This window comes from Oreochromis aureus, linkage group 17 (assembly GCF_013358895.1).
Source record: "Oreochromis aureus strain Israel breed Guangdong linkage group 17, ZZ_aureus, whole genome shotgun sequence".
Classification (NCBI taxonomy): Eukaryota; Metazoa; Chordata; class Actinopteri; order Cichliformes; family Cichlidae; genus Oreochromis; species Oreochromis aureus.
The window spans coordinates 25,095,842-25,121,906 of NC_052958.1; the positions used below are offsets into that span (position 1 = coordinate 25,095,842).

The window sequence follows — 26,065 nt, forward strand, 5'->3', positions numbered from 1 at the left end:
GATCTGAACATTTTCTCCAGGAAAAAATGTAAAGCAGTTCAGTGTTTTGTGTTGGAGGAAATTAGTGTCTAAATGCCACCTTTTACCTGTTGCAACATGTTAGACACACCTACAGGGAGAAGGAGGTGTGCATAAACACACATGCACACTATCAAACACACAGGTATCCTCCTTGTGCTTCACCTGCCTTTAAAAAGTACCAGGGGCAAATAGTCAACAGACAGTGAGTATTTTATTAGAAATGGCAGGAAAACGTTGGTGTGGTTTATACACCCACTGACACACACACGCGCACACATACCTGGTGAAGCGGCTGTTGTGGAGCATGCTGAGACAGATCACTCTTTCATGGTGAACCAGGCAGTCTCTGTGTACCTTTGCTCCACGGTGCTGTTTACCACGTCTCTCTGTGACTCTCGCTGCCACGTCAAATGACTGCCTGGGTGCTTGGCTCGCTCCTCTGGGAGCCTCGTGGCCGAAGAGCCTGACTGTGGTCACTCTGCTTTGACTCTGAAGATTCTCTGCAACTCTGCTATTTGCAGTTTGTAATATGCCTGGGTTTGACTGTTTACTGAAACTCTAATGGCAGCAAAGAGGTAATCGGATATCTTCGGGTCTCCGAAGGCTGAGGCCAAGGACTATTCACCTGACAGATGAGGACATACTTACATGTGCTGAGCCTTTGTGCTGTTTTTAAATGATACAGCTGAAAAATGAGTGGATTTCTTTATAGAGGAAGGTAAGCCTTTGCAACTGCGCTTATGATGAGTCAGTTTAATGAATGTGCATGGTTTGTGAAGTGTGAGTGTGTTGTATTTCTTTGTTCTGTATAGGCATGTGTGAGTGTGCTTTTATAAATGTGTTTTGTTCTGAAAGTCTCATTTACCTTTAGTAGAAAAGAGAGCTGTTGTGTCAGTATTACATTGAAATTAGCTCAGCCAACTGCAGTCATTTCAAAGTAAACAGCTGAATTATCTGTGTCCACTGTTGTTATTTTAACCCCTTCAGGCATGTTACAAAACAGTGGGCCCATTAGTCATGTTTTATTTCTCATGCTAAAAGTAATTCATGCTATTACACTAACAGTGTAATATATAGTGTCATCCAGTTACAGCTTGTTCTTAAAACTGATGAGATGACTGAAAACTTAACGATTTGGTGGCTGCTGCGGTCCAACAAATGGAAATATTCTACATGTTATTGTCTGGGGTTAAAGTGGAATTTGGCAAGGGGGACACAAAGTTCAGGGCAGCCAGGGAGCAACTACATTATATTACAATTTAGAAGCCTTTGTTACATTTGCCACTATCAAACCTGTGGCCACCTTAAAGCTGAAATTTGGCACCTGTTATTAAAAAGCTTAATACCACTTTAGATTCAGATTCACGTTAAATTTAAATTGATGACAAAAAGTCAACAGTTGGCTACAAGACTTGAGAAGGATAAAGTCATTGACCGCCCTACATACCATCGTCTATACCCAGGGGATGCTATACCCTGTATTTACGGACTTCCAAAGATCCACAAAGAAGGACTCCCACTCAGACCCAGTGTTAGCAGTATAAACTCAGCTACCTACAACATTTCCAAACACCTTGCCACCATCCTTGTGCCCTTGTGGGGAACAACCCCATCACATCAAAAACTCCACTGACTACACCAACAAGGACCAGAAACTTACACTGGATCCAGATGAAACCATAGTGTCCTTTGATGTGGTTTCACTCTTCACTTGCATACCTACAACTGAGGCAGTGGAGACTCTCAGAAAACGACTACAAGAAGACAGCTCCTTGGAAAACAGAACCAGCTTCACCCCCAGTCAGATTTGCACACTGTTAGATCTCGGCATTAAGGCCACATATTTTAAATACAACAAAGGTTTCTACAGACAAAAACATGGATGTGCCATGGGCTCCCCAGTGTCACCTATTGTAGCCAAACTTTACATGGAGGAAGTGGAAAGAAAAGCTCCTGGCTCTTTTAAAAGGACAGCACCTAGCCATGGGTACAGATACATGGATGACACCTGGGTCAAAACTAAAACCCAAGAAGTTGAATCCTTCACTGCTCACATCAACTCATTAGACAGAAATTTAAAGTTCAACAGGGAAGAGACAAAGGATAACAGTCTGCCACGCTGAGGAAAATGGAAACCTCAACATTGCCACAAGCCCACACAAACAGACCAGTGCCTACTCTTTGACACCCACCACCCTCTGGAACACAAACTTGGTAGTAATCAGGACCCTGAAACACTGGGCAGAAAACATTCCCTCTATGCCAGAAGGGAAAAAGAAGGAACACACACACGTAACGAAAGCTCTTAAAACATGTGGTTATTCTAATTGGGCTTTCATCAAATCACCAAAGATGCACAGAAAAGAAGGTCAGACACCAACTAGAGAGAATCAGAAGGACAAATGGAACAACACTGTCATCCCCTTTTGTAGCAGGTTTTTCAGAGAAACTCAGGAGAGTCTTCTCCAAGCACGAGATCCCAGTGTACTTCAGACCCAGCAGCACCCTCAGACAAAAACTGTTTCACCCCAAAGACAAAAATCCCAAACACAAACTAAACAACATAGTGTATGCTGTACAGTGCAGAGAAGAGTGCTCAGACCTCTACATTGGACAAACCAAACAGCCACTTCATAAACGCATGGCACAACATAGAAGAGCCACCTTGACAAGACGAGACTATATCTGCATCTAAAGGTTACAGGTCACTGTTACGAGGATGCAAATGTTCATATTTTGGACATAGGAGACAGACCGTTTGATAGAGGAGTGAAAGAGGCCATCTACAGTGAAAAGTATTCGGCCCCCTTGAACTTTTCCACATTTTGTCACATTACAGCCACAAACATGAATCAATTTTATTGGAATTCCACGTGAAAGACCAATACAAAGTGGTGTACACGTGAGAAGTGGAACGAAAACCATACATGATTCCAAACATTTTTTACAAATAAATAACTGCAAAGTGGGGTGTGCGTAATTATTCAGCCCCCTGAGTCAATACTTTGTAGAACCACCTTTTGCTGCAATTACAGCTGCCAGTCTTTTAGGGTGAGTCTCTACCAGCTTTGCACATCTACAGACTGAAATCCTTGCCCATTCTTCTTTGCAAAACAGCTCCAGCTCAGTCAGATTAGATGGACAGCGTTTGTGAACAGCAGTTTTCAGATCTTGCCACAGATTCTCAATTGGATTTAGACACCAGACAGGTCAGGGATAAAGTTATTGAGAAATGTAAAGCAGGCTTAGGCTACAAAAAGATTTCCCAAGCCTTGAACATCCCACGGAGCACTGTTCAAGCCATCATTCAGAAATGGAAGGAGTATGGCACAACTGTAAACCTACCAAGACAAGGCCGTCCACCTAAACTCACAGGCCGAACAAGGAGAGCGCTGATCAGAAATGCAGCCAAGAGGCCCATGGTGACCCTGGACGAGCTGCAGAGATCTACAGCTCAGGTGGGGGAATCTGTCCATAGAACAACTATTAGTTGTGCACTGCACAAAGTTGGCCTTTATGGAAGAGTGGCAAGAAGAAAGCCATTGTTAACAGAAAACCATAAGAAGTCCCGTTTGCAGTTTGCCACAAGCCATGTGGGGGACACAGCAAACATGTGGAAGAAGGTGCTCTGGTCAGATGAGACCAAAATGGAACTTTTTGACCAAAATGCAAAACGCTATGTGTGGCGGAAAACTAACACTGCACATCACTCTGAACACACCATCCCCACTGTCAAATATGGTGGTGGCAGCATCATGCTCTGGGGGTGCTTCTCTTCAGCAGGGACAGGGAAGCTGGTCAGAGTTGATGGGAAGATGGATGGAGCCAAATACAGAGCAATCTTGGAAGAAAACCTCTTGGGTCTGCAAAAGACTTGAGACTGGGGCGGAGGTTCACCTTCCAGCAGGACAACCACCCTAAACATAAAGCCAGGGCAACAGTGGAATGGTTTAAAACAAAACATATCCATGTGTTAGAATGGCCCAGTCAAAGTCCAGATCTAAATCCAATCGAGAATCTGTGGCAAGATCTGAAAACTGCTGTTCACAAACGCTGTCCATCTAATCTGACTGAGCTGGAGCTGTTTTGCAAAGAAGAATGGGCAAGGATTTCAGTCTGTAGATGTGCAAAGCTGGTAGAGACATACCCTAAAAAGACTGGCAGCTGTAATTGCAGCAAAAGGTGGTTCTACAAAGTATTGACTCAGGGGCTGATTAATTACGCACACCCACTTTGCAGTTATTTATTTGTAAAAATGTTTGGAATCATGTATGATTTTCGTTCCACTTCTCACGTGTACACCACTTTGTATTGGTCTTTCACGTGGAATTCCAATAAAATTGATTCATGTTTGTGGCTGTAATGTGACAAAATGTGGAAAAGTTCAAGGGGGCCAAATACTTTTGCAAGCCACTGTATGTCCACTGTGAACGACCGTGTTTGAACAGAGGGGGTGGCTTGCGACACCAACTGTCTGCCATCTATAATCCAGTTTTGAGATTTTTTTCCAGACACCTTAACGCCCACTCACATCTTGGGTCATTTGATCTCAGTAAGTCACATGATAGGGTCAGGCAAGGTCTCATGGGTTCACCCTAAATCTTGGTTGATCAGGGGCGCATCAGGAGAAATTTTCTTAGGTTGGCATGGAAATCAAATGGGGTGGCAAAATCAAAAAAAAAGAAAAAGAAAAAAAAGCAACACATAATCCGGTGTTACATATGGTTAAGATGATTCAAATGCAGTAGGTATACATTTCATATAAAATCACACAAAAAACATAAAATCCTAGTAGTAGTTATATATTTTTTACTGTAAAAACCACAGACATGTTTAGTAAATTATTTTCATGACTTGAAATGCAAATATAAATTGTAAATTTTGAAAACTTATGCACAAATTTTGTAAACAATAGTTATATACAACTGTTTATCTAAAAATACAGCCAATGCAATTACACATAATGCTTTTCTACTCTACTTGAGGACTCAAAGCACATTAAACATCATGCCCCATTCACTCAATCACACAACCACTTTTTCGGGGCTTTTTCTCCCTAATATTCACAATCATTCACACTCCAGTGGATGCATAAGAAAGCAATTTGGGTTTTAGCAACCTTCTGATAAGTAGATGCTCTGCTCTGCCTCCTGAGCTACAGTGACCCCACTTCTTGAGCAGTCTTTACCTTAGAAAAGAATCTCTCATCTTCCTCTCATGTCTCCTCTTTCTTATATTACTCTCCATCTCAGAGAGTAAAATGATCACGCATTAACATTTTTTCTTCCCTTGGAAATACAGCCACTGCACCCATTGTGTCAAGTTATGTGCCAAATTGCACAGAAACAGTTTGTGTGTCATATATCATATATTGAGCCTTTTAAAATGATGAATTTGAAATTACCCGGCACTTCAAAAAAGTTGGATTTTGTTCACTCCACTTCTGTGGCGCTAGCTAGATGCTGAAGTACCTTGGACACAACTTATATAACTTATGGTTATATCTTAACCATGAACGCATCAAGAGAATGAGATGAGAAAAGGATGTGTGCATGTGGGATTATTTAGTGGCTTAACTGTCTCAAAAAAAAAAAAACAGCTAAAAGGACCGTTAGACTGCAGCTCTTAAAAAATGAAATTGCTTTACAGTATTTTGTTTTAAACTGTCAATCAGATTTATTTACTCTTCAACTAAAGGTGTCGGAACACCATTCCTCAGTGTTCCAGGCTGCTTTGACCCCAGGTTATAACGGTATAATGACAGCAAAATTGGCTAGCTTGCCAACCATTAATTCACATGAATTCAGTCTTTGCTTTTGGATAATAAATCATTTACTGATGAATAAATATCATCTGATATACGCAAGTTATTCTAACAGATCATATTAGCTGGTGAAGTAATTTGGCAATGCAATGTTAGCAAAAAAAGTTAGCCATCTAGCTATCACTGCACGGATTTGTTGATAGGTAGTTTATAACATTAGCTCATAAAGTATTTTAAAATTACCAGTTACAGGATATGTCTCAGGAGTGTAACTTAATTAACCAACCTCAACCAATCACAGTATTCTCCTATATATGGTGGCTTGTAATTCATGTATATTAGCAGGGGTGCACAGGTTAGTTAACATTAGGTCCCAAAAATGAGGAAGTCTCTAAGAAGCCCCTTTAGAGTTTCATGGCCAGTTGGTGGAAGGAGTTCTTGGATTATTCCATGCTGTCTTTGTTTACTGTTTCCCCATTGGTGACTGATGGCTGTGTGACTTGAAGCATTTGCTGACTCATTTTCCACCAGCAGCATGTGAGTGTCAGTTTCTCTGACATGGCAGTGTGAAGCAGCTCTGCTCATTCCTACTGCTTTGTACGACTTACCACATTTTCACTCATACATCATGCAGACAGGACTCCAGCAGGAAACAGGTTTAGTGCAAAGATAAGGATCATTATGTGGTTGCTGGTGAAGACGCATGGGAAAATGTTCAGGGACTTTACTGATAGCTGTTTCTGTTTTCAGGCACTGTGGTGCAGATAAACGGGCCAGACCAAAGAGCATGATGGGTAAGTGTCTCCTAATCTATTACAAATGCAAAGTGGTGCTTGTCTTATTTTTTTAAATGTGCATTTTCTCCTGCTTCTAAAAATTAGACAAGGTTCATTTCTTTGTAAGTAAGCTGCCTTTATCCTTCAAACTTGGGTCCTATAACTTAAGAAAACTCCTACCTTGGCAGCTTGATGGCCTGTGAAGTATCTTTGCACTTCCTAGGACAGATCTCCAAAGTGATTTCTGGGATCTGTTGGATCCATTCACCCAGTTTGCTGGTTACTGCCCTGAGTGCTCTGATTACCTCAGGCATCACTGTTCTCTGGCTTCTAGCTTCATCATCGTCCTGGGTCAAAGACCAGGACTATGACATGAAATTACTCGTCAAAATTCACAGTATTAATTGCTGACAGTAAAAACCTGAGGCGTCACTCTAAATAAAACAAGGTGTGCTAACTTAATACGACCACAATGACATCTACCATTTAAATATAATCATCCCACGCTTGAAAGGAAGATAAATGTTTCCTAAAATGTAATTCTAAATTTAAGACTAGCCATCCAAGTGTGATTTAAATGTGATGAGGATTTGGACAAAAGTAATGTATTATGTTAATGATGGTTCTGAAAAGTCCAATCAAACAAAATCTGTGCTTGCATACTTCCACTATTATGTCATTCATATATCGGTGATCTGTAGTGTTTTGTAGCCTGGCTTGCTGCAGGCACTGCAGCAGCTAACATCTCAGCACTTGATCCAGGATACCTTCTAACTTCTTACACAACAGCTTTTTAATAATATTTAATGTGCTGCAATTTTAAAGAACCGTTAGAAATATAAACTCTGCCAAAGCTAACGTGATTACACCCCTTGGGATCTTGCCCTTCACCACCACCACCCCCTTTCTCCTGCAGATAATTGGCCCTGCTTTTAAAGGAATAAAATTCAAACTATTATACGAATCGAATTCTAAGTATTGCGTGGAGTTTTCTTGGAAAACTCCTGGCCTGTTACAGGGGATAAGCATGGCTTTGCAATGTCTTTAGACCTCTGGAAATATTTCAATTGGACCACAATTTACTATATCAATTCTATGAGTGTGTGTATAAGGACACACACAGCCCATTTGTAACTAGGTTTAATGGGTTTATAACGAGGTGATTGCTGATCACACCGTCTCAGAGATGTTGCTCAGAAAACCCTGAAGTGTTTAAATTTTACCCGTTGCTGTTGCACTGATAATTCTCAGAATCTAGAGCAAATTTACTGTAAATAGAAAGCATTCATGAGGAGATTTAATCAGCATTTTACAGATCAAATGTTTTTTGTTTTTTACTATTAAACACATTGTATACAGCAGACGTGTTCTGTGTTATAAAGCTATAAACACAGAAAACCCTAAGGATATTAAATTCCTGCAGCAGAATAGCTCCTCTGAGAGTAATGGCCGTAAGCTTACAGAGTTGATGTGTACATGTTTCTTCTTCTACCTGTGCAGATTTCTCAGGTGACGAAACAGACAAAGGACCCCCAGTACAGATGCACAGCCTCAGAGATTTTGAACAGGTAAGGATATGGGCTCAGATACGAACCTGTGCAGAAAGCAGAGCATTCCTTTGATACTGACCGAGGCCAGATATGTCACACTGTTTGGTGTAGATAGAAACAAGCTGATAGAAACAACAAATATCTCCTAGTGTTGCAAGAAAATAGCTGTTGAGTTGTGAACTTGATGAGACTACACTAATGTTAGTCATCTACTGTGTGTCAGACAGGCCCAGGCTTGCCTCTGCCCACTGTTAATTACTATTTAGGTGTGTTCAGGAAGTTGATGTGGCAACTGAAAGTCCTCATGACTTAGAGAGTTCCCTTTACTAAAGCTGGTTTTCCACAGTCTTGCCACTTTTAGACAGACTGTAAAACTATTTCTAATTTGTGGACCTCTTACTCAGTCGACCACTATTTCTGTCAGGTTTGCTGGTGTGCCACAGTAGTGCACAAGGTGTCATTTGTTTGGAGTATGTGAGTCTTGTGTTGGGGTATATTTTAACTGAAACTGAAAAACTGCAGACTGTGCATTCACTGCCTACAGTAAGGTCCAAAAAACAAAAACAACAACAAGTGCCAGCACATTTTTAAAACTGTGATATTAAAAGGTATCAAACGTATCCCTTCTGGTGATCCTTTGGACATGACGTGGGTGCTTTTTGAATGATATAGCCACTATTTTTTCTACATTTAGTTTCTATACAGTTTTCACCAGTGTGACTTTAGATTTGCCTGACAAAATGCCACTGCAATGAAATTATTATCTTATAATCTGAAGCATTCTCTGTTCACATTACTTACTGCAGCTGATGCCACCAACACTTCATGCGTTCTAGCTCATTTTCATTTGATATATTTAACACCAATGTCAAACGTTTCAGTCTTGCTGTCCACTTCCATGATCAGATGGTTAACACAAATACAGACTCGCATATAAAAAAAAGAGAGATTAATGCATTTTAAAAGCCTGCATATACAAAATATTTTTAGAGGTTGGAAATTAAACAGTCTGTATGAAACACCAATGAAATGGGGGGCATGGTGCTCCTCTAGGTCTGTTTCTATCCCGCAGTAATGAATTCTGGGATCTCTGCCACTAGCATTATGGGTCTGATATAACTCTGTAGGTGCTTGCTGCAATTACCCCATTTATTGAAGGACAGAAATATAGATGAAAAACAGGCTGGATTTGCTGGTTGTAATAATGTTGAACAGTGGTGAGTTTGGCCTGTAGTGAAGTATGAAAGTTCAAACTACAGCCAGAGAAGATCGAATCTATATTTTTTCACAGGACAAACTGCCTGATTAATTTTTGTTTCTCCAAAAGGTTATTTCTGAATGTATAAACAGGCAGTAACAAATAAACAGTCAATATTTTAAAAGATTTAAAAGACCTCATTTTATATTTTATGCTACTACTGCTTTTTTTAATCACAACTGTGAGACAGTGACATCGGCTTTTTGACCCAAAAGAGATGAGTGGGTGGAATCTTAAGTTTGTCAACTAATGATTGCAAAACTACTTCCATAAACTGTACGTGTGCAAAGAACACACAGATACCTGCAATTAAATCCTAGATTTTTTTACCAAAACTGAACCACCATCTCCTTCTATGCTTTATACTTCACAGTAAATCCTAATATTTATTAAATGATTCCATACCAGTACCACAAATAGGGTAGAGCAGTCTAGTTCAGTGACTCAAATTAGGGCCTGACAGACAAGTGGCTGGCTATGGGAGTATCATGCTACTTCCAGTGTTGCTGTTCAGGGACACCAGATTACAGATCAGGCCTAATTATTGTGTTAAACCTGTACCAGATTGTCTCCTTTTTAAAAATAAGAACAAATGCTGTTTTGTAGGAATGGTTAAAATAAATGGAAGGACCGCAGTGTTCCATGCAGAGCATTGTAGTGTAATGAGATAATTCTGATTATTCATTAAACATGTTTAATGTTGTCTGATTACTAAGTTTATATTTTTCTACTTCTAAGAAAACTAAAGTACAAAGAGAAATCTAACATTTTCAGAGAAATAATATGTGACTTAGTGGAAGTGGGTTGTCTCTTTATCACTGCTGTTTGCTCGATTTATGGTTCAGGCTTTCTAAATATCAAAAACGTCCTTGAGCAATACACTGCTAATGAGATTAGCTCTAATAGCTTTTATGGAAGTTCAGAATTGCATAATTATGTCGTAATAACAGGTACAGAGTAGAGAGCAGAAAAAACTCAATTAGGTCTCAGATTTCAAGAAGAAGAACGTCACATCTCCATGGTAACTGTCATATTGTGCATTTCATATACACTGTGTTTTCTCTGAAGCTACAGGAAGAGGCTGGTTGGTTGGAGGCCACATTACAGTGTGTGGGTAGCTTTGAAGTTTCACTCTGACGGTCCCATGAAGGGATGAAAGGATGAGTCGGGTTATTTGTACACACATAGTACTACATATAGAGCAGACTAGGAGTCAACTTAATACTGGTTTTGTTTGCAAAGATGAGAAAAGTGGGATGATACTACTAGTGCTTGCCATTGGAATTACAGCCAATGTGTTGCAGACCTGCAAGAATCCTTTCAAGGAGCAAAGAGTTGTTGTTTTTTTTACACTTTTTACACAATCATCTAAATTTGAACCTGGTGAGCACTAATTGATGTTTTCTTTTCTTTTTTAAATTTTCATCTAAAATAATTCCAAAATTTAGTCAGTAACATTTCTGCTACTCTAAATGAACAATTGTGGGTACTAAAAAGGGGGAGGGAGGATTGCACAGTGGTAAAATTAAAGATAAACACAGTAGTTTGAAAACAGACTTAGCAGATTAAATATGATAATATGATTATGGTAAAAAGTAACTGTATTGAAGATGGAAGAACTGCCTTTCAGGTTGCTTTATTTTTGATTTGATTTTGTTTTATTTTAACACAGACATTTTGATTGGTCATTCTTATAGTGAGCCAGAGAACAGATTTTATATATAAGTTTATTTCCTTAAACTGCTGCCATGTAAAGTACCAGGCTAGTTTTATATATTGCATATATTATATAATGCCAGTAACTTAAGATTTCAGGTACTGCCATTAATAATTTATTGCGTAACTTTACTCAAACTAGAGTAAACAGTGAAAACTTCTGAAGTGCCTTGTTTTGCACATGTTTATAAAAAATGTCTTTAAAAAGCAGTGGTTTGGAATCTGTCTTGGCCTTTCAAAACAACTGGAGTCGCCTACCCCTGCTATATAGACTATAGACTTTGGATTTTGCTGTATTTGGGTGTTATTCTCTTTCACTGGAACTGATAAAGAAATCTGCCTTTGCAGAGATATTCCTATTTCTGTGCAAATCTTTAAAATTGTGAAAATTGTCCCACACTTTGTGAGGACTCTGCAATACTTTGGGATTTATTCACTCTGAATGTAGTTCTGATTGATAAATTGTGCAACAAATGTTTTGTCTGTTATTTCTATACTTTTTTTTTTTTTTTTTTTTTTTTTACAGTGGGAATGTCTTTTACAAAAACTGTTGATGTCCCACTCTTACACTAGTCTAGTATGGATGTGCAAACTATACAATACCACGCGGAAGTTTCACTGTACTGGATATTTTCAGATGTGGTAAATCTCAGAAACCTGGCACAAAACTGTAAAAGTCACAGTGTAAGACTTTAAGAAAATGATTTATCAGAATTTCGTCAGGCAGAAGTATTTACAGTTCAGGTTCTCAAACTATAAGAAACGGAAGCAACTAACTTTCAGTATGGCGCAGAGACAGTACAGTCAGGTTCTTGTCTGAAAAATTTAAATATTCTGATGGATCACATTAAACTTTGTTGAACTTTCATTTCCTCCGTAGTTTTACATTGAGTTTTTCTGACAGTGGTTATGTATGTTCGGCCTCTCATCTTAATAGAGCAGTCTGGATTATTGAATCCAGGTTTTGTGTGTGTGTGTGTGTGTGTGTGTGTGTGTGTGTGTGTGTGTGTGTGTGTGTGTGTGTGTGTGTGTGTGTGTGTGTGTGTGTGTGTGTGTGTGTGTGTGTGTGTGCACAGTTTGTCTTCTCTCCACATTTGCGTCAGCTTAAAGAATCAGTCCTCTCGCTGGCTGGTTGAAAGAAATGTGAACCTGCCAGAGCAGCATTTGTAACTGTCAAACATTCACACTCTGCAGTCCAGAGGTTTTTAAAGAGAAAAAAGAGAAATCACCCAATCAAAATGCCCCTTTCTCAAATGGCCTTTATTAGTCCACAGAAGAAATTGAAAGCACATGGCTGACTATAAATGTAAATTCAAACCGACCACGGAGACGCTTAGATTGATAGAAGACAGGGGGAAGATTGCATATAATTTTGGCCATTAAAACCTCAGGACAAATTAGGGTTGTTAATCTGTTATTTTGCCCTCAGTCTCAGTGTTCACTTCTAAAAAGCCACATATGCTATGAAAGGTCTGTCAGAGATGGATTACCATTACCAGAGTGGCAGTAATGGATCGCGTTCAATATTGTACAGAGACAAAAAAAAGACAGCCGATCCTGCAGTTGACCCAGGTCTGTGTGTGATTTAAATGGAACATTTCTGGTAATTGCCTTCATCTCTTGAGTCTTTTATCTTCTCTTTGCTTCTTGTGCTTTTCTGCTTTTTGAGGTCACTGGCTGCACTGGCAAGGTTGCTGGCTTCACTGGCTACACTGGCGAGTTCGTTACCTGTCTCAGTGTATATGGCCCAACCTTGCGTCTTACATCCTGCTACTATGTGTTAGTTAGTCACAGGGGCATCTTTGCACACAGGCCAGCTTGGGTCCTGTCAGCCTTGGTAAACTGCTGCCTCTGTGGATCTGGTGCTTCAGGTCTCTTCTTGTGCTGCTGTCATCAGAGTCTCTGCGCTCTGATCCACTCGATCTGTTGATGGTACATGCCATGCAGAGGCTTGGTCTTTCATTATAGTTCCTCTTCCTGATCACCATCTATCTTCATGTGTCTGAGGCACTATTGGAACGGCTCATCTCAGGGGCCCATCTTCCTGAGGTATTTCCGAATGCTCCATGTTTCATCCTGTATTGTGGCTCTGACACTCACTCCTCCTCCCCCTCCCTCTTTCTGTTGCTCATAGAGTCTCAGGGTGCTGGACGAATGGTTAGTGACCTCCATGCTTTGTAAGGAGTTTTCATGTCTTTTTTTTGTTTGTTTCTTTGTTTCTTTCTTTCTTTTTTTTTGCCTGTCCCGTTTGGATCTTTAGCCATCCGAATTGTTGTCTGAAGGCCAAGAAAGATGCCAAGCGGGTCATGTGATACTAATTTCACATGACATGGAAATCAGTTTAGAAACTACACTTTACTTAAGACATTATGAGTCTTTAATTGATGCGCTGTCTCCCTCCATTAAAAGAAAGTATGATAAAACATAAACTATTCAATTGTTTGGGGTGAGCACTGAACATCAGATAAAATTTAGCATTTTTAAAGTGGTAGTGGTGTTAGATTTTTAAAATTCATATTATTCCAATAAATCGATGGACATTAAATCTAAATGCTTTCAGAGATATTTCAATTGTTTGCTGTCATTTGCACAAATTAGGACATGACTTCTATTTAGATACAAGAGGCACACACTGAGACATAACCTAGTTGTTCTGTCAAAAATTAAAAATCAAAGTAAAGTTTACAGAGCATTGTCCTTCAGAACAGGAAATGGACATTCTGCAGTCTTTGTAAAATAAATAAATAAATAAATGAATAAATAAATAAATGTCAGAGTATTGTCTGTATTTCAGGAAATGATATCCAAATCTGTATTAGTTCAGTGATATTGAACTGTGATACAGAGCTCAAAACTGATTTTCTCAAATCTCTCACTATTGTATTGACACTATTGTTGTCTGTCTGCACCCTCGAAGTTAAAAATATGAAATCATACATCCTCTTAATCAGTTGATTGTTCTTGTGAACAGCTGTGTGTTTTGTTCTAAATACTGCCAGCGCTGGTTAGCTCTGCTTGCCTGTTCCCTCTATGATAAACTGCTAAGAAATTCTGCTGCTTGACTCTGTGCATTTCAAGGATGGTAGGTCCTGATCATATTTTTTGCAGGGTATCCGCTGATTGAGCTAATGAGTGTTAAGACATGCTGACAGCAGAGGAGTCACTTTTCACCGCAGCAGTACTCAGACATGCAGCAGATCAATAAACAGGAGCTCAGCTTTGAGCAAATCAGCAGATCTACTCAAACTTGAATTAGCTGCCCTACACTGACAAACAGAAATGTCTCAGTCTGTTCTGTGTGAACAATGAGGTGGAAGGAATTTCTCTTTTGATTTGTTATTTGCTTTGAAAATTTTGGTATATGCATTGGTGTTCACACACAGTGTCATTTTTTTTTATTTAACCAGAAGACCAGGACCTTGTATTGCCTGTGGGCCATAGGAAAGAGTAGCATGTTTAGTCAGTGTAAATCTGGACAGGCTTCAGTGAGATGCACTAGCGCCACCAGCTGGAAAGAGAGACAAATCGACTCTGAAAAGTATACTGGTAGTCCATGCACGCCTATAACTTGTTAATTGGTCCCAGGCTTGTGCAATTTGTGATCTTCTCCACTGGGTCAAAGAAGACATATTGAGTTGATCACAGCATTGGTCATGGATGATAATTGTTCAGTAAAAATGCACAGTAATCTGCTTCCAACCCCTTCGACCAGCAACATAACCACACTGACTCACCCTTCATAATCATAACTTTTTTATGTTTTATTTCTGACAGTTTTGTATTTTATGTCGTTCCTGGAAAGCATTAAAACATTTTACTTTGGAGTTCTTACATGTCAACAAATCATTTTTAAACAACTCAGTTGATCACAACCCCAACTGTGTGTGTGTGTGTGTGTGTGTGTGTGTGTGTGTGTGTGTGTGTGTGTGTGTGTGTGTGTGTGTGCGTGTGTGCTTGTATATATTAATGTGTGCATTTGATATACAGAAAGCTCTATTGTGTGTTTTTCTGTTATTTAGATGGGATTTGTGTGTTATATTTCATCATCTGTCCTCCCATGAGCCCAACCAATCATATGGAAACAGTTACAAACAAAATGGCACAAAAAAGAAAAAAAACTTAGTGGAAGGCCATATCTTGCAATTACTCTAATAGTATAGCCAGTCTTTCATTCTGGGGTCAGAGAGGCAGAGAAACCACAGTCTGAATACCCTCCACAAATCCTAACAATCACCACCTGAGGAAAATAGCTGGTTTACAAGACCATAATTCATAGCAGCTTGTTCAGGAAATGGCAACAAACATGTAAACTGTTGTGAAGCTAAAAAAAATTTTTTTCCAACACATTCAAAATTTTATTGACTACGATTTCATTATAACAACAAAGACTGCTAGAAACATTAACTGCAAGGACCTCACTGGTCCTGATCAAGCACAACATCCCCCAGGACACCATTTATTGTGTCATTAGGAGCATGCGCTGATGTTGTCAGGCATGCATACAAGCACGTGGGGGGCATACAGACTACACAGTACCATTCTGAGTTGCTGCAATTAAATTTCTCCAGAATGGACTAGCCTGCCACATCATTTTTTTACTTTGATTTATGGGTGTCTTTGAATTCAGCTCTCTGTAGGTTGATCATTTTTATTTCCAACAAATGATACGGTATCCTTTTGCTCTTAACATATTATCCAGTCGTTTATAGAAATTCAGCATTCAAATTTGATGTGTTTTCAAAATTTTCCTTTAATTTTTTTGAGCAGTGTATGAATATTACATATTTGAATTAACCTGTGGAACCAGGTTCCAGTTTGGATTTGGGAGACAGACACCATCTCTACTTTTAAGACTACTTTAAATTTTCCTTTTTGATAAAGTATATAGTTAGGGTTGGATCAAGTGACCCTGAGTCCTTCCTTAGTTATGCTGCAATAGATCTAGGTTGCTGGGGGATTACCATGTTTCTTCTTCAGTCATCTTTTTTTACTCATTATGTGTTTATACACCTTTCGGCATTTAATTATTAGTTAGTATTAATCTTCCACAGCATGTCTTTGTCTTGTCTTCCTCCCCTCACCTCCAACTGGTTGCAGTAGATGGCTGCCGCTCCCTGAGCCTGGTCCTGCTCGAGGTTTCTTCCTGTTAAAGTGAGTTTTTCCTTCCCACTGTCGCCAATGTGCTTGCTCATAGGGGGTCATGTGATAGTTAGGGTTTTCTCTGTATTATTGTGGGGTCTTTACTTTACAATATAACATCCTCTGAGGAAACTGTTGTTGTGATTTGGTGCTATATAAATAAAACTGAATTGCTCTGAATTGATTTGAAATTTTGTGAGAGTCAGTGGACAGGGGTGGATATACTTGGTTGATTCTCTGCATGTTGGAGAATTAGTCCTCCCAATCTGAAACCAAGGAAAAGGGTGGAGTGTCTACTTCAAGTCACGACTTGCTGCCCCAAGTAGAAAAGCTGACATGTCCTGGGGTCTTGTTCATGAGTAAGTGGAGAATGGGAGATGACAAAAGGATTGGTGCTGTCTCCACAGTTATGTAGATGCTGTACCAGTGTTTTTTGGTGAAAAGACAGCTGAACATGAAATTAAAGTTGTCAATTTACCAGCCAGTGAACATTTCTACCCTCATATATGGCCATGAGCTGTGAGTACTGAAGAACAAACTTTTGGATACAAATGGCTCAGCCATCTCAGAAGGATTACTGGGCTCTTCCTTAGTGCTGGGTGAGGAATTTAGTCATTTGGGATGGACTCGGAGCAAAGATGCTTCTGTATAACACATAGACAACATAACTAATAAATGCTATGCAAATTAGGTAAACTTTAATCTCAGAAACCTTAAAGAAAAGATTGCAGTGATAAAAAATTTGGATGCCAAACATCCACAAGGTGCAAAAGTTTCAATGCGTCACTACCGTCTACCATAGACTCAGGCAATACAGACACGTTAGCCAAACAGGCTTTTTTCCTTTAAACTGCCAAAGAGTTGGCAAATGTGACACTTTTCTTTCAAAAACACCTAAGAGTGGAAATTTAATTTAGATTTTTAAGAAGTTGCTTTTATATCTTTTTAGTCTGCCTGCGTTGACTATTAGTATGTGTGTTTCCCATCAGCCGACTTCTTGTTGTAGCCTATTACTGATGGACTGACTGATGGTCTCCATTTGTTATTGTTTAATAGAGTCTCTCTGCAGGCTGGTAATAACCAGATCTGCGTGTAATCAAAGCCGTCTCGTCATCTCCTCTCCTCCACCCATCTTTCTCTTTTTTCCTCAGACACATTCTGCAGACTCTGACTTTGTCTGTTGTTGTTCTTCTTTCCCACTGTTAAATCTCTTTCTTTTCCTCAGTTGGGATAACTTATAAAAGGTTGTGAAAGAGGAACATGTGCAGAACAGACCTCAGTACAGACAACCTTCTTTTTCCTCCCTCCCCCCTCACATACCAGAGAAAACTTATCCAGTTGCCAGAGAAAAAGGGAGGAAAAATGTATGTTTGAAAAGAAAAAAAAAATCCTCAGTTGGAACTGGTCGAAGCACCCATGTGTCATCATTTATTTCCAATGTAAGGTTCCTGGAATCAGCACATTAGAATGGAGTGTTGAAACTGAGAGTTTTTCTTCTGTGCTTTGGGGACAGGTGCTTTTTGGTAAACCCTTTGACTTATCTGTGATTGAGGGAGCCTTGAAATGGAATAATTACTAGCAGAGGGGGGAAAGGAAGACCAGGAGCAGCTAAAGAAACTCCTGACTTTCATCAGTTGCTCGCTTTTCTATTTGAAATTTTCTACTTGTCTACATTAGTCCCACACTGCTTTATCTGTCTCTGTTTCTCTTTAACACTCTTCCATTTGCTCTTATATTGTCTGTCACTGACATTCTCAATAGTATTTATGTGCTTAAGTACTACTCAGCAGCTTCTCTTCATCATGCTCCTGACTATTTCAACATGTTGAAACCTGATTAGATTTTGAAAAACCCTTTACAGGATGAATACAATGATTGTATCCTCCTAACAAGTGTGAATATCTAGAAGCTAACACATCCCATTCCCCTGGACCAGAGAGCTCCACTGTTCTGAAAAAACTATTAAAAAAACATCAGTGAACTATACTGTTGTTTCACTACCATAAACAAACTGTAATTAATTTATTTGGTCATATGTATTTATATTGTCATGGAGCCAGAAGTGACCAACAAGAAGCATTAATAAATTGCAGGGGCGCACAGGTATCTGCTAATGAGTATTAATTAGTAACAGACAAAATTTCAGTCAACAAAACTGAAGAACAGACTTCTTGAACAGTCTGTACTACATAGCAGGCCTAATTGTTTAACAGATGAGTCCTCCAAACAACACCAATAACAGAAATAACAGAAACAGACCTAAAAATTCCTGACAACAGTCAGCTAAAGTGGCAATTCATTCCACATAAATTAGTTTCTAAAAATTGAGAAGCTAAACCCTTTTAATTCTTCAAAGTTGTGAATTTTAACATGGGAGTCTTTTGGATTCGACTTTCTTTTTGAGCTAACCTCCAAAGAACTGCCCTTTTTGTCCTGGGTTTTCAGCTTTTGTGATTGCAACTTGGCAGCCTCAAATAAAATATGAATAAATTCGTCACTGAAAACAGTCATTAGTACATCTGTTCATTTTTCATATACAAATACGGAACATCTATTAAAATCTGTTGTGTGTATACAATGTACATGTTTTCAAAGCTACTCTTTTCTTTTTTCTTTTTTTTCCCTAATATTGGAATTCCAAGTAAGAGTACCCTTTCCACCCTGTGAAAATATTTTCTCTTGCCAGTGAAACATTAGAATTAGACCATCAAATTCTCCATTGAAAAAAGAAGCTTTGACCCACAGTGGATGAATCTGAGTGCTGTACAAATACCTCACAACTCCAAGACAACCTCTGAAAAACACGTTAAGCTGAACATGGAAAAATATTTTCCAGTACCACATATACTATACTTTATTAAAGGTTTTTTACATAAAATAATTACATTCTTTCATGAGCTTTGAAAAACAGTGTGCAGTGTGCAGTCTTTTGCACTTTCAGAGGATCTTTGAATTTAAAGACCCACACCTTTTCCCAGTTTGTATTTTATATCTACCCTGGATGCTATTTGATTTGTCTTTTGGTAGTACCTCGTTAAAACTATATGGCACTTCCAAGGTACTTCATTGCATAGAGAAAATAGAAATGTATCAGCATTAGATACATGTATAACTGCTGGTAAGCTAAACTAGCATTTTCTTGGGACTAAACAGAAAATAACTGTTTACTATAAATACTAGGGGATATTCATGTGGAGGCTTTTTAGAGATAACGGGTTTCTGAAGGGCAGACTTGATTGGCAAGTTACTAACAAGCCCAGAAGGCTACGTGGCCTGTCTCAGATTAGTATAGCCAAGCCAAGCCAGCTAGTGTTGAGTAATGCTGTTAGTAAATACCAGGCCAGTTATTGCTAACGAGAGCCTAATTGGAACCAGATGAGCATTTATTGAATTTGTCAGAGAAAGGTAAAGAGGAGATAGCTAATGAAGTACAGCCGCAACATTGGACCATGCAACCAGGCACTGGGGGAACATAATTCCCTGGCAGTGCCACGGTGTTTTCCCATGTGTGCAGTTTTATATTCATTTAACGCGGCAGAAACATTGTATCAAAAATAGTAAGTCCAAAGAGGAAAAAAAAATATTATTTGGCAATTAAGCGACGTACTGTATTTCATTTAAACTTAAAAAAGAGGTGTGAAGACTAGCAGGCGGTGCATGCGGCCATGAAAATTCAAACAAAACAGTTTTGAACGCTGATATCTGAAACATTTAAAGCCTTCACATAGCTCAAAGCCACAAAGTGTTGAGCTGTCTTGAAGTCCCCTCTGTCCTCAGAATGATTATATGTTTGGATTCTTCACACAGACAGACTGACTGACACTGTGGTAGCTGTCAGCCAGAGCTTTACACACAACACAAACATAGATACTCTCAATTATGTTCAGCTGTTGTTGGTTATGCAACGTGGGAAATAAAACCAGTGACAAAGTGTAGCTATCTATAGCTTACTGAGAAAATGCATTTTCATTTAATCTAAAAGGCTTTACTTTTTACCATTAGCTTAAAGATTTATTGCAAACACTAAACACATGTACTCGAGTACTGTACATAAGTACAGTTTTTAAAAAAACATTATTAAAGGTAATTAATCAAATTGCACAATACCATATAAAAAATAAAATTTGTTAATACATTGGTAATAACATTGTAATAATAAGATTGACACACATGGCATAGTAATTTGCTGCATTTCTATGCTGTTCATATGTTTGTCAACTTAAAAAAAGAAAATAAAAGAAATTCATGACAATAGAGATATGAAAATACAATTCATCGAGTTTTATACTATTAGATGAAATTCGTAGATTTGTTAGCAATTTGTTCAGGACTTTATAGGTTTATATTTAAAGTTAAGGCCTTTACACAAGCAACTGTTCACACTGACCTTATTTTACTGGAAAAATGGGGCATTTATTTTATTTAATCAAGCTTGATTTTTCAGATTTTTTTGGATCCAAACAAGCAGATCTGACCACTCGGATTAGTGTGCGTTCATAGCTCAAAACGAGCATATTTTACCTCAAAACCACAGCTAGAAACTGCTTTAGGTCAACTGGTTCTATGAAATTATTTCTCTGCCTATTCAGATGTGGTCCCAAGTCCCAACTTTGCCAACAAGAGGTCAAACTGTCCCAGTGACAACCTGAAATATGAATGAAAGCAGTTGTGATAGAGCTTCAGTTCCTAAATCAATTCATGAAATTCTCCCTTCTGCTGCCTTCTCATGAGCATGAGATGAAGCCTGAATCCCCCTTTCTTGTGCATTTTTTAACAATACATTTCTGTAAAAATGCAATGTGTTTGGTGTGTGTATATATGTTCAGATATGAAAACCTATACACGCAACACGCGTCTATAATTGCCTTTAGATTTAGGCTGGTTTGGCACTATGTGGTGATGGTTAAGGTTAGGGCCTAAGAGACTTGGGAATATATCATTGCCGATAAATGTTTTCACAAACATGACAGTCTGAATTACTGAATCCAGGTTACAGCTTTCCATGTGCTTTTGCGCATGCGTGTTTGTGTGTGAGGCAAACACAGTACACCACAGCTACATAACCCAGTGAAGGCTAGTAAGTCTTAGTTGGCTAAAATTCTGAAATAAGCTTGTTGTGACTTCTGCACTGATTCATTTGTGCACCGCTTTTATTTTATTTTTTTGTATCTTTTTGTTGCTTGACCCTCCCTTTCGTCTTTCCCTCGTTACATGATGCATTCCTCTTTCCAGCTCCCCCCCCCCCCCCCCCCCCCTCTTTGTCTGATTATGCAGTCGCTTCTCATCCTGCCAACTGATGGTCCAGTGCAGTGAGGCCCTCTAGCTACACTTCCTGTCCCTTTGATTTTCATCCACAGACAACAAAAAAGAGGGCACACATCCAGTGTACATAGTACATGCAGCTATACACCAGTGCATTCATGTGTGATTGAATAGCTGTGTGGTGCTTGAAAACATCTACACATGCGTCTGTACATTTACTAAAGAGCCATCTCGTCATCCTCTGGTCACACTGTTAATAGAATTTCCTCAACAGAGTCCTGCACGTAACTGTACTTGTGTGTGTGTCTGTGTGTGTGTGTCTGTGTGTATTCAGAGGTTCTGTTGGATTAAAGCTCAAAAGTTACATTGCTCACAAAAAGCCTCCAGCAGCTAATTGGCAGTAATATACGTAGTTTAGACACGACATGCTCCTGCTTCTTACAGACATTCTTTATACATTAACTTTGTGCAAATTTAAACTGTAATGTACCTATAATGGCATTGCCTGGAGACATGAACTTCATTGTGTACAGTCTGTACCATGTAAGAAAGTACTTGAAATATTTGTATCACAGAAATTACCAATGTGCGTTTACTCTCTGCTTCTTAGAAAGGGAAACTGTTATTAGTGTGTACAGACACTCACTGAGAGTTGTGAGATCATGTTGGTTTCACTGGTTTCAGTGGTCAGTGACTTTTACTTTAAAAGCAAACTGTCTTCATGGTCTTCATTTCCATGTTACACTTTTTCAAGTGTCGTTACTGTTCTGTGGTTAGTTATCAAGTGTTTGCTGTCAGAGCCTTCTATACAAACTAAAGGCAACTGTGGTAATCTGCTAGCAATCAAAACAACCATAAGGAGGTTTTTGGTGCTGTATACCTCTCTGTAACCAATTCCACCTAGCATCCACAAGCAAAATCCTGCAATCACTCACCAGCCAGCTGAGGAGTAGTAAACAACTTCATACCAACTGCCATCACTCACATATTTGAATCCCTGGTTTTAGGTCCCAGTGCACAGAGTTTTGTTTTCTTTTAGTGCTTCCTGGCTTCTTTGTGTGTTGCTATTCAAAGAATTTAGCTCTCTTCTAGTTCTGTTCTTGATTTCGGTTTATATTGTATTCCTGGAGTCCCTCTGTGTCACGGTTCTGGGTCGGTGACCCAGTGTTTCGTGTTATTATTAATCTTTGATTTCATCATGGTTTATCACTGTTAGTGTTTTGGTTTCTGTTTTGTATTTCTAGCTCCCTAAGTTCTCTAGTATTTCTTGATTTCTAGTTCTTGTCTTGCCTCTGTGCCTGTCGTGTGTTTCCTGTTTTATTTTGATAGTCCTTGTCCTGTGTTCAGTGTTTTGAGTTTTGCTTGCTCCCCCGTCTCATTACATTCCCCATCCTCTCGTTATCCTACCTGTATTTTATCTTCCCCTGCTTGTTGTTGCGTCGCACTCTCATTATGCTGTGTGTTTCCCACCGTGTTTCCAGCCATTGCCAAGGTAGTTTCTGGTTTGTTTTGTATTTAGTGTTTGTTTTTTTCCAGCAATAAAAGCTGCCGTTTTGAGTTTATTCCTCCATCTTGAGTCCTGCATTTGGGTCCCTCATCCTGCCTGTCACACAGCACACGTTGACATTATGTACTCTCACATCCCTTTTGTCCCTGCATCTGGTGCTGTCCCCTTCTATGTTTCGTGTTTATCTTCTCAGGTTTTCTTGATATCCAGGTTGTGTTCTAGGTGATTAGGTCGTTTTCTCTTCATCACGTTTCGCCTGTGTTCTCTGTGCTTTGTCAAGTTTTTATCTGTTTGTGATTCCATGTTTTGTTACTTCCTGTTTTATGTTAGCAGTCTTTTGTCTCCAGTACTATTATCTATATTTTAAGTCCAGCTGTCTTGTTATTCCTGATTTATTCCCTTCTGTGCTTTGTTGTGTCACAGTCTCATCTGCATTTGGACTTTCGTCTTCCCAGGTTTCCCTATCTTTTCTCATCCTGTTCTCCTCTATGTAAAGTTTACCCTTGTTCACCATTCAGTTGTTTCTGTCTGGTTTCTCCATGCCCAGTCTCTGTAATTAGTCTCATGACCTCAGTGACGAGTTGTTTCTGTGTATCTTTACCTTTTGTCTGTGTAAAGTTTGTATGTCTTAGTTTCTGTCCTAGTGTTGTTTTGTCTCTTGTATGTCATGTTCAGTTTAACTTCCTCTGTCTCGTTATCCCTGATTTTTTGCGCATGCTTTCTGTTAGCCATTTCTTCATTTATACATCTGCAAGAACTAGGTACAACCTTGTGCCACTTTGTTACTGTCTGTTCTTTGTTTAATATGAAGGATATGTGATTTTTAGATCTTAGAGGGGGGATAATACATAGTTATAAATTTTAGAATGAGAATATGTACATCATTGTCAGATTAATATCAATCACAGCGCAATGAACAAAGCTTCTAGTAAAGGTTTGGATGAAGTGAGTCAGCTAACATGGAGTGAAGTGATAGACCTGCTAGAAGTGCCTTTCAATGAATAAAGATAATTAACAGTCTTAAAGTCTTTCAGCAACCTTTATTACTATTTATTAGTTTGTCTTCATATACAGGGGATCATATCCAAAGAAAGTATAACTGTTCTTTAGTACGGAATTTTAAAAAATGAGTTTGTCAAAACTTACATAACACATTTTACATTTTATTTATTTATATTCCTTCAACATTGTTTCCTACGAATAATTTCATTTTCATTTGACCTTCAGTGTGGTCTAAAACCTATTTTCACATCTTTTCATGTTCGACTCTTCCGTATAACATCAGCATCTCTTGATCACATTGCAAACTAGTGAAATGACATGACACAGGATTCAACTGAAGAGCAGGATCCATTATAGGTTATAGAAACATAGAAATACAGATTTGTAAAACTGCAGAAATTCAGGTTTACTTACACACACACACACACACACACACACAGAGACAAACGTGCGCACGGAGGTCCTTAACGTTTAAGTCCTCCTCTGTTTGTCAGCTGGGCTTCATTCACAAAACGTGGTTTCTATTTCTGCTTTGTATTTTGAAAAAAAAAGAACCACTAACTTTGTTCTGAAGGTCTGTGTTTGTTTTTTCTGATCTGTCTGCTCTGTCTCTCCCTGTACAGTGAAAATGACTCCAAGCAGAGAGCCTGAAATTCAGGGATAGATTGAGTTACACTGCATCTCAAAGACAGAAGTGGCCTGCATGGGATGGTCTGCCATGACAGTTGGCACTTGTTTCGATTTGAGCTGAACTTGATACCATAATTTAGACTTGCCATAAACACAGAAATGAGACACAGACCTACTCTCCCTCTGAAATACAACCATGGGAAAATTGGGCATTTTGGCTGCAAGGGCTCTGACCCAACTGTAACATGAAATACACTTATGATTAGACATAATGTGTTTATCATTGCTTACACAAACTGATGGAAAGTATTTGCTTGGCCTTGCTCAGGCTGCCTGCATGTGTGCAGAGCAGAGGCATGGGAACAGGTATTAGTTTGTGTTAAGGAGATGGCTTCGAAATGACTTGCTGTTTAGACATGTGGAATATGCTGACTCTCTTTGTTCTCTGCTTGTGTTTCCTTGAAGGTTAGCACTTTTGTTGATCTGAAGATGAATGAACTGTCAGAATTATTCTTTCTGTCAAGCTTCGGATATGTAAGAGGCAGAATTAGCACCCAGATGCAGGACTCACAAGACAAGAAATGAGCTCAAACTTAGCTTTATTGCTGGTAATCCATGGGAGACAAACCAAAGCATGCATTGAGCAGGGCAGGAGCATAGCAAATTGAAAAAACACACAACCATGAGAGAGGACATGACAAAGGGCAAGGGGAGACGTAGACATGAGATACACAAGGTAATGAGGCTAGGGAAACTATAGGGAAACGCAGTGGGAACAAATCAGGAATAACAAGACAAGAGCAGGAACTAAATACAAGGCACATGGGACAAGAGAATATCAAAATAATACAGGAAATAACATAAAGGGAGCCACTTAACACACAGACAAGTATTGGGGAATCTATGATCCGAGGACAATCATAGTTTCAACTTTTAAAAATACAGTGGAGAGTGTGTGTTCTCGTCTTTATTTGCTCATTATAGAATGTGTACATGTAATGAGTTCTTCTGATAAGTCCTGGCATCACCGCAGAGCAAAGGGAGATTTGAGCAAAATCAGCTTAGCAGGAAGGTTTCCTATCTGTAGACCTCAAGTGTTTCCACTGAGAGTTAATAGCACTAAGCAAACACAGGCAGAGGCTGAAGAATCTTTGACAACTTTTTCCCAGCTCTGTAGAACTAAAAACATGCTTTTGTCAAGCAGCCAATACCAAAGCCTGCAGATAAAGTCAGTGCAATGTTTTAAGGTTACTGGGTGCTGTATGACTCACAGAGTATAACTCTTATGATCGCAGAGGTGACAGTGGTGAAGATGTTTTTTAATAGACAAGTGTCTGAGTGTAAATCATTTAGAAAGCAGGGAAGCAGAGTTATCTTTAATGTTTAGGCCTTCAGAAGTAATCACGATGATTATTGCATGACTTTAACAGAAACAGTCGA

The 26,065-nt window shown here is 39.0% G+C and overlaps 1 protein-coding gene across 1 annotated transcript in view; it reads left to right on the forward strand.

The window, feature by feature from the left end:
- The first annotated feature begins 273 nt into the window (after positions 1–273).
- The window catches only part of LOC116320837 (phosphodiesterase 4D interacting protein), an 86,151-nt gene continuing 60,359 nt past the window's right edge, over positions 274–26,065 (forward strand). Inside the window, exons 1-3 of the mRNA XM_039601064.1 lie at positions 274–739; positions 6,536–6,579; positions 8,062–8,129. Coding sequence (XP_039456998.1) covers positions 714–739; positions 6,536–6,579; positions 8,062–8,129 — 138 coding nt within the window. The 5' untranslated portion in view covers positions 274–713. The remainder of the gene's footprint in view (positions 740–6,535; positions 6,580–8,061; positions 8,130–26,065) is intronic.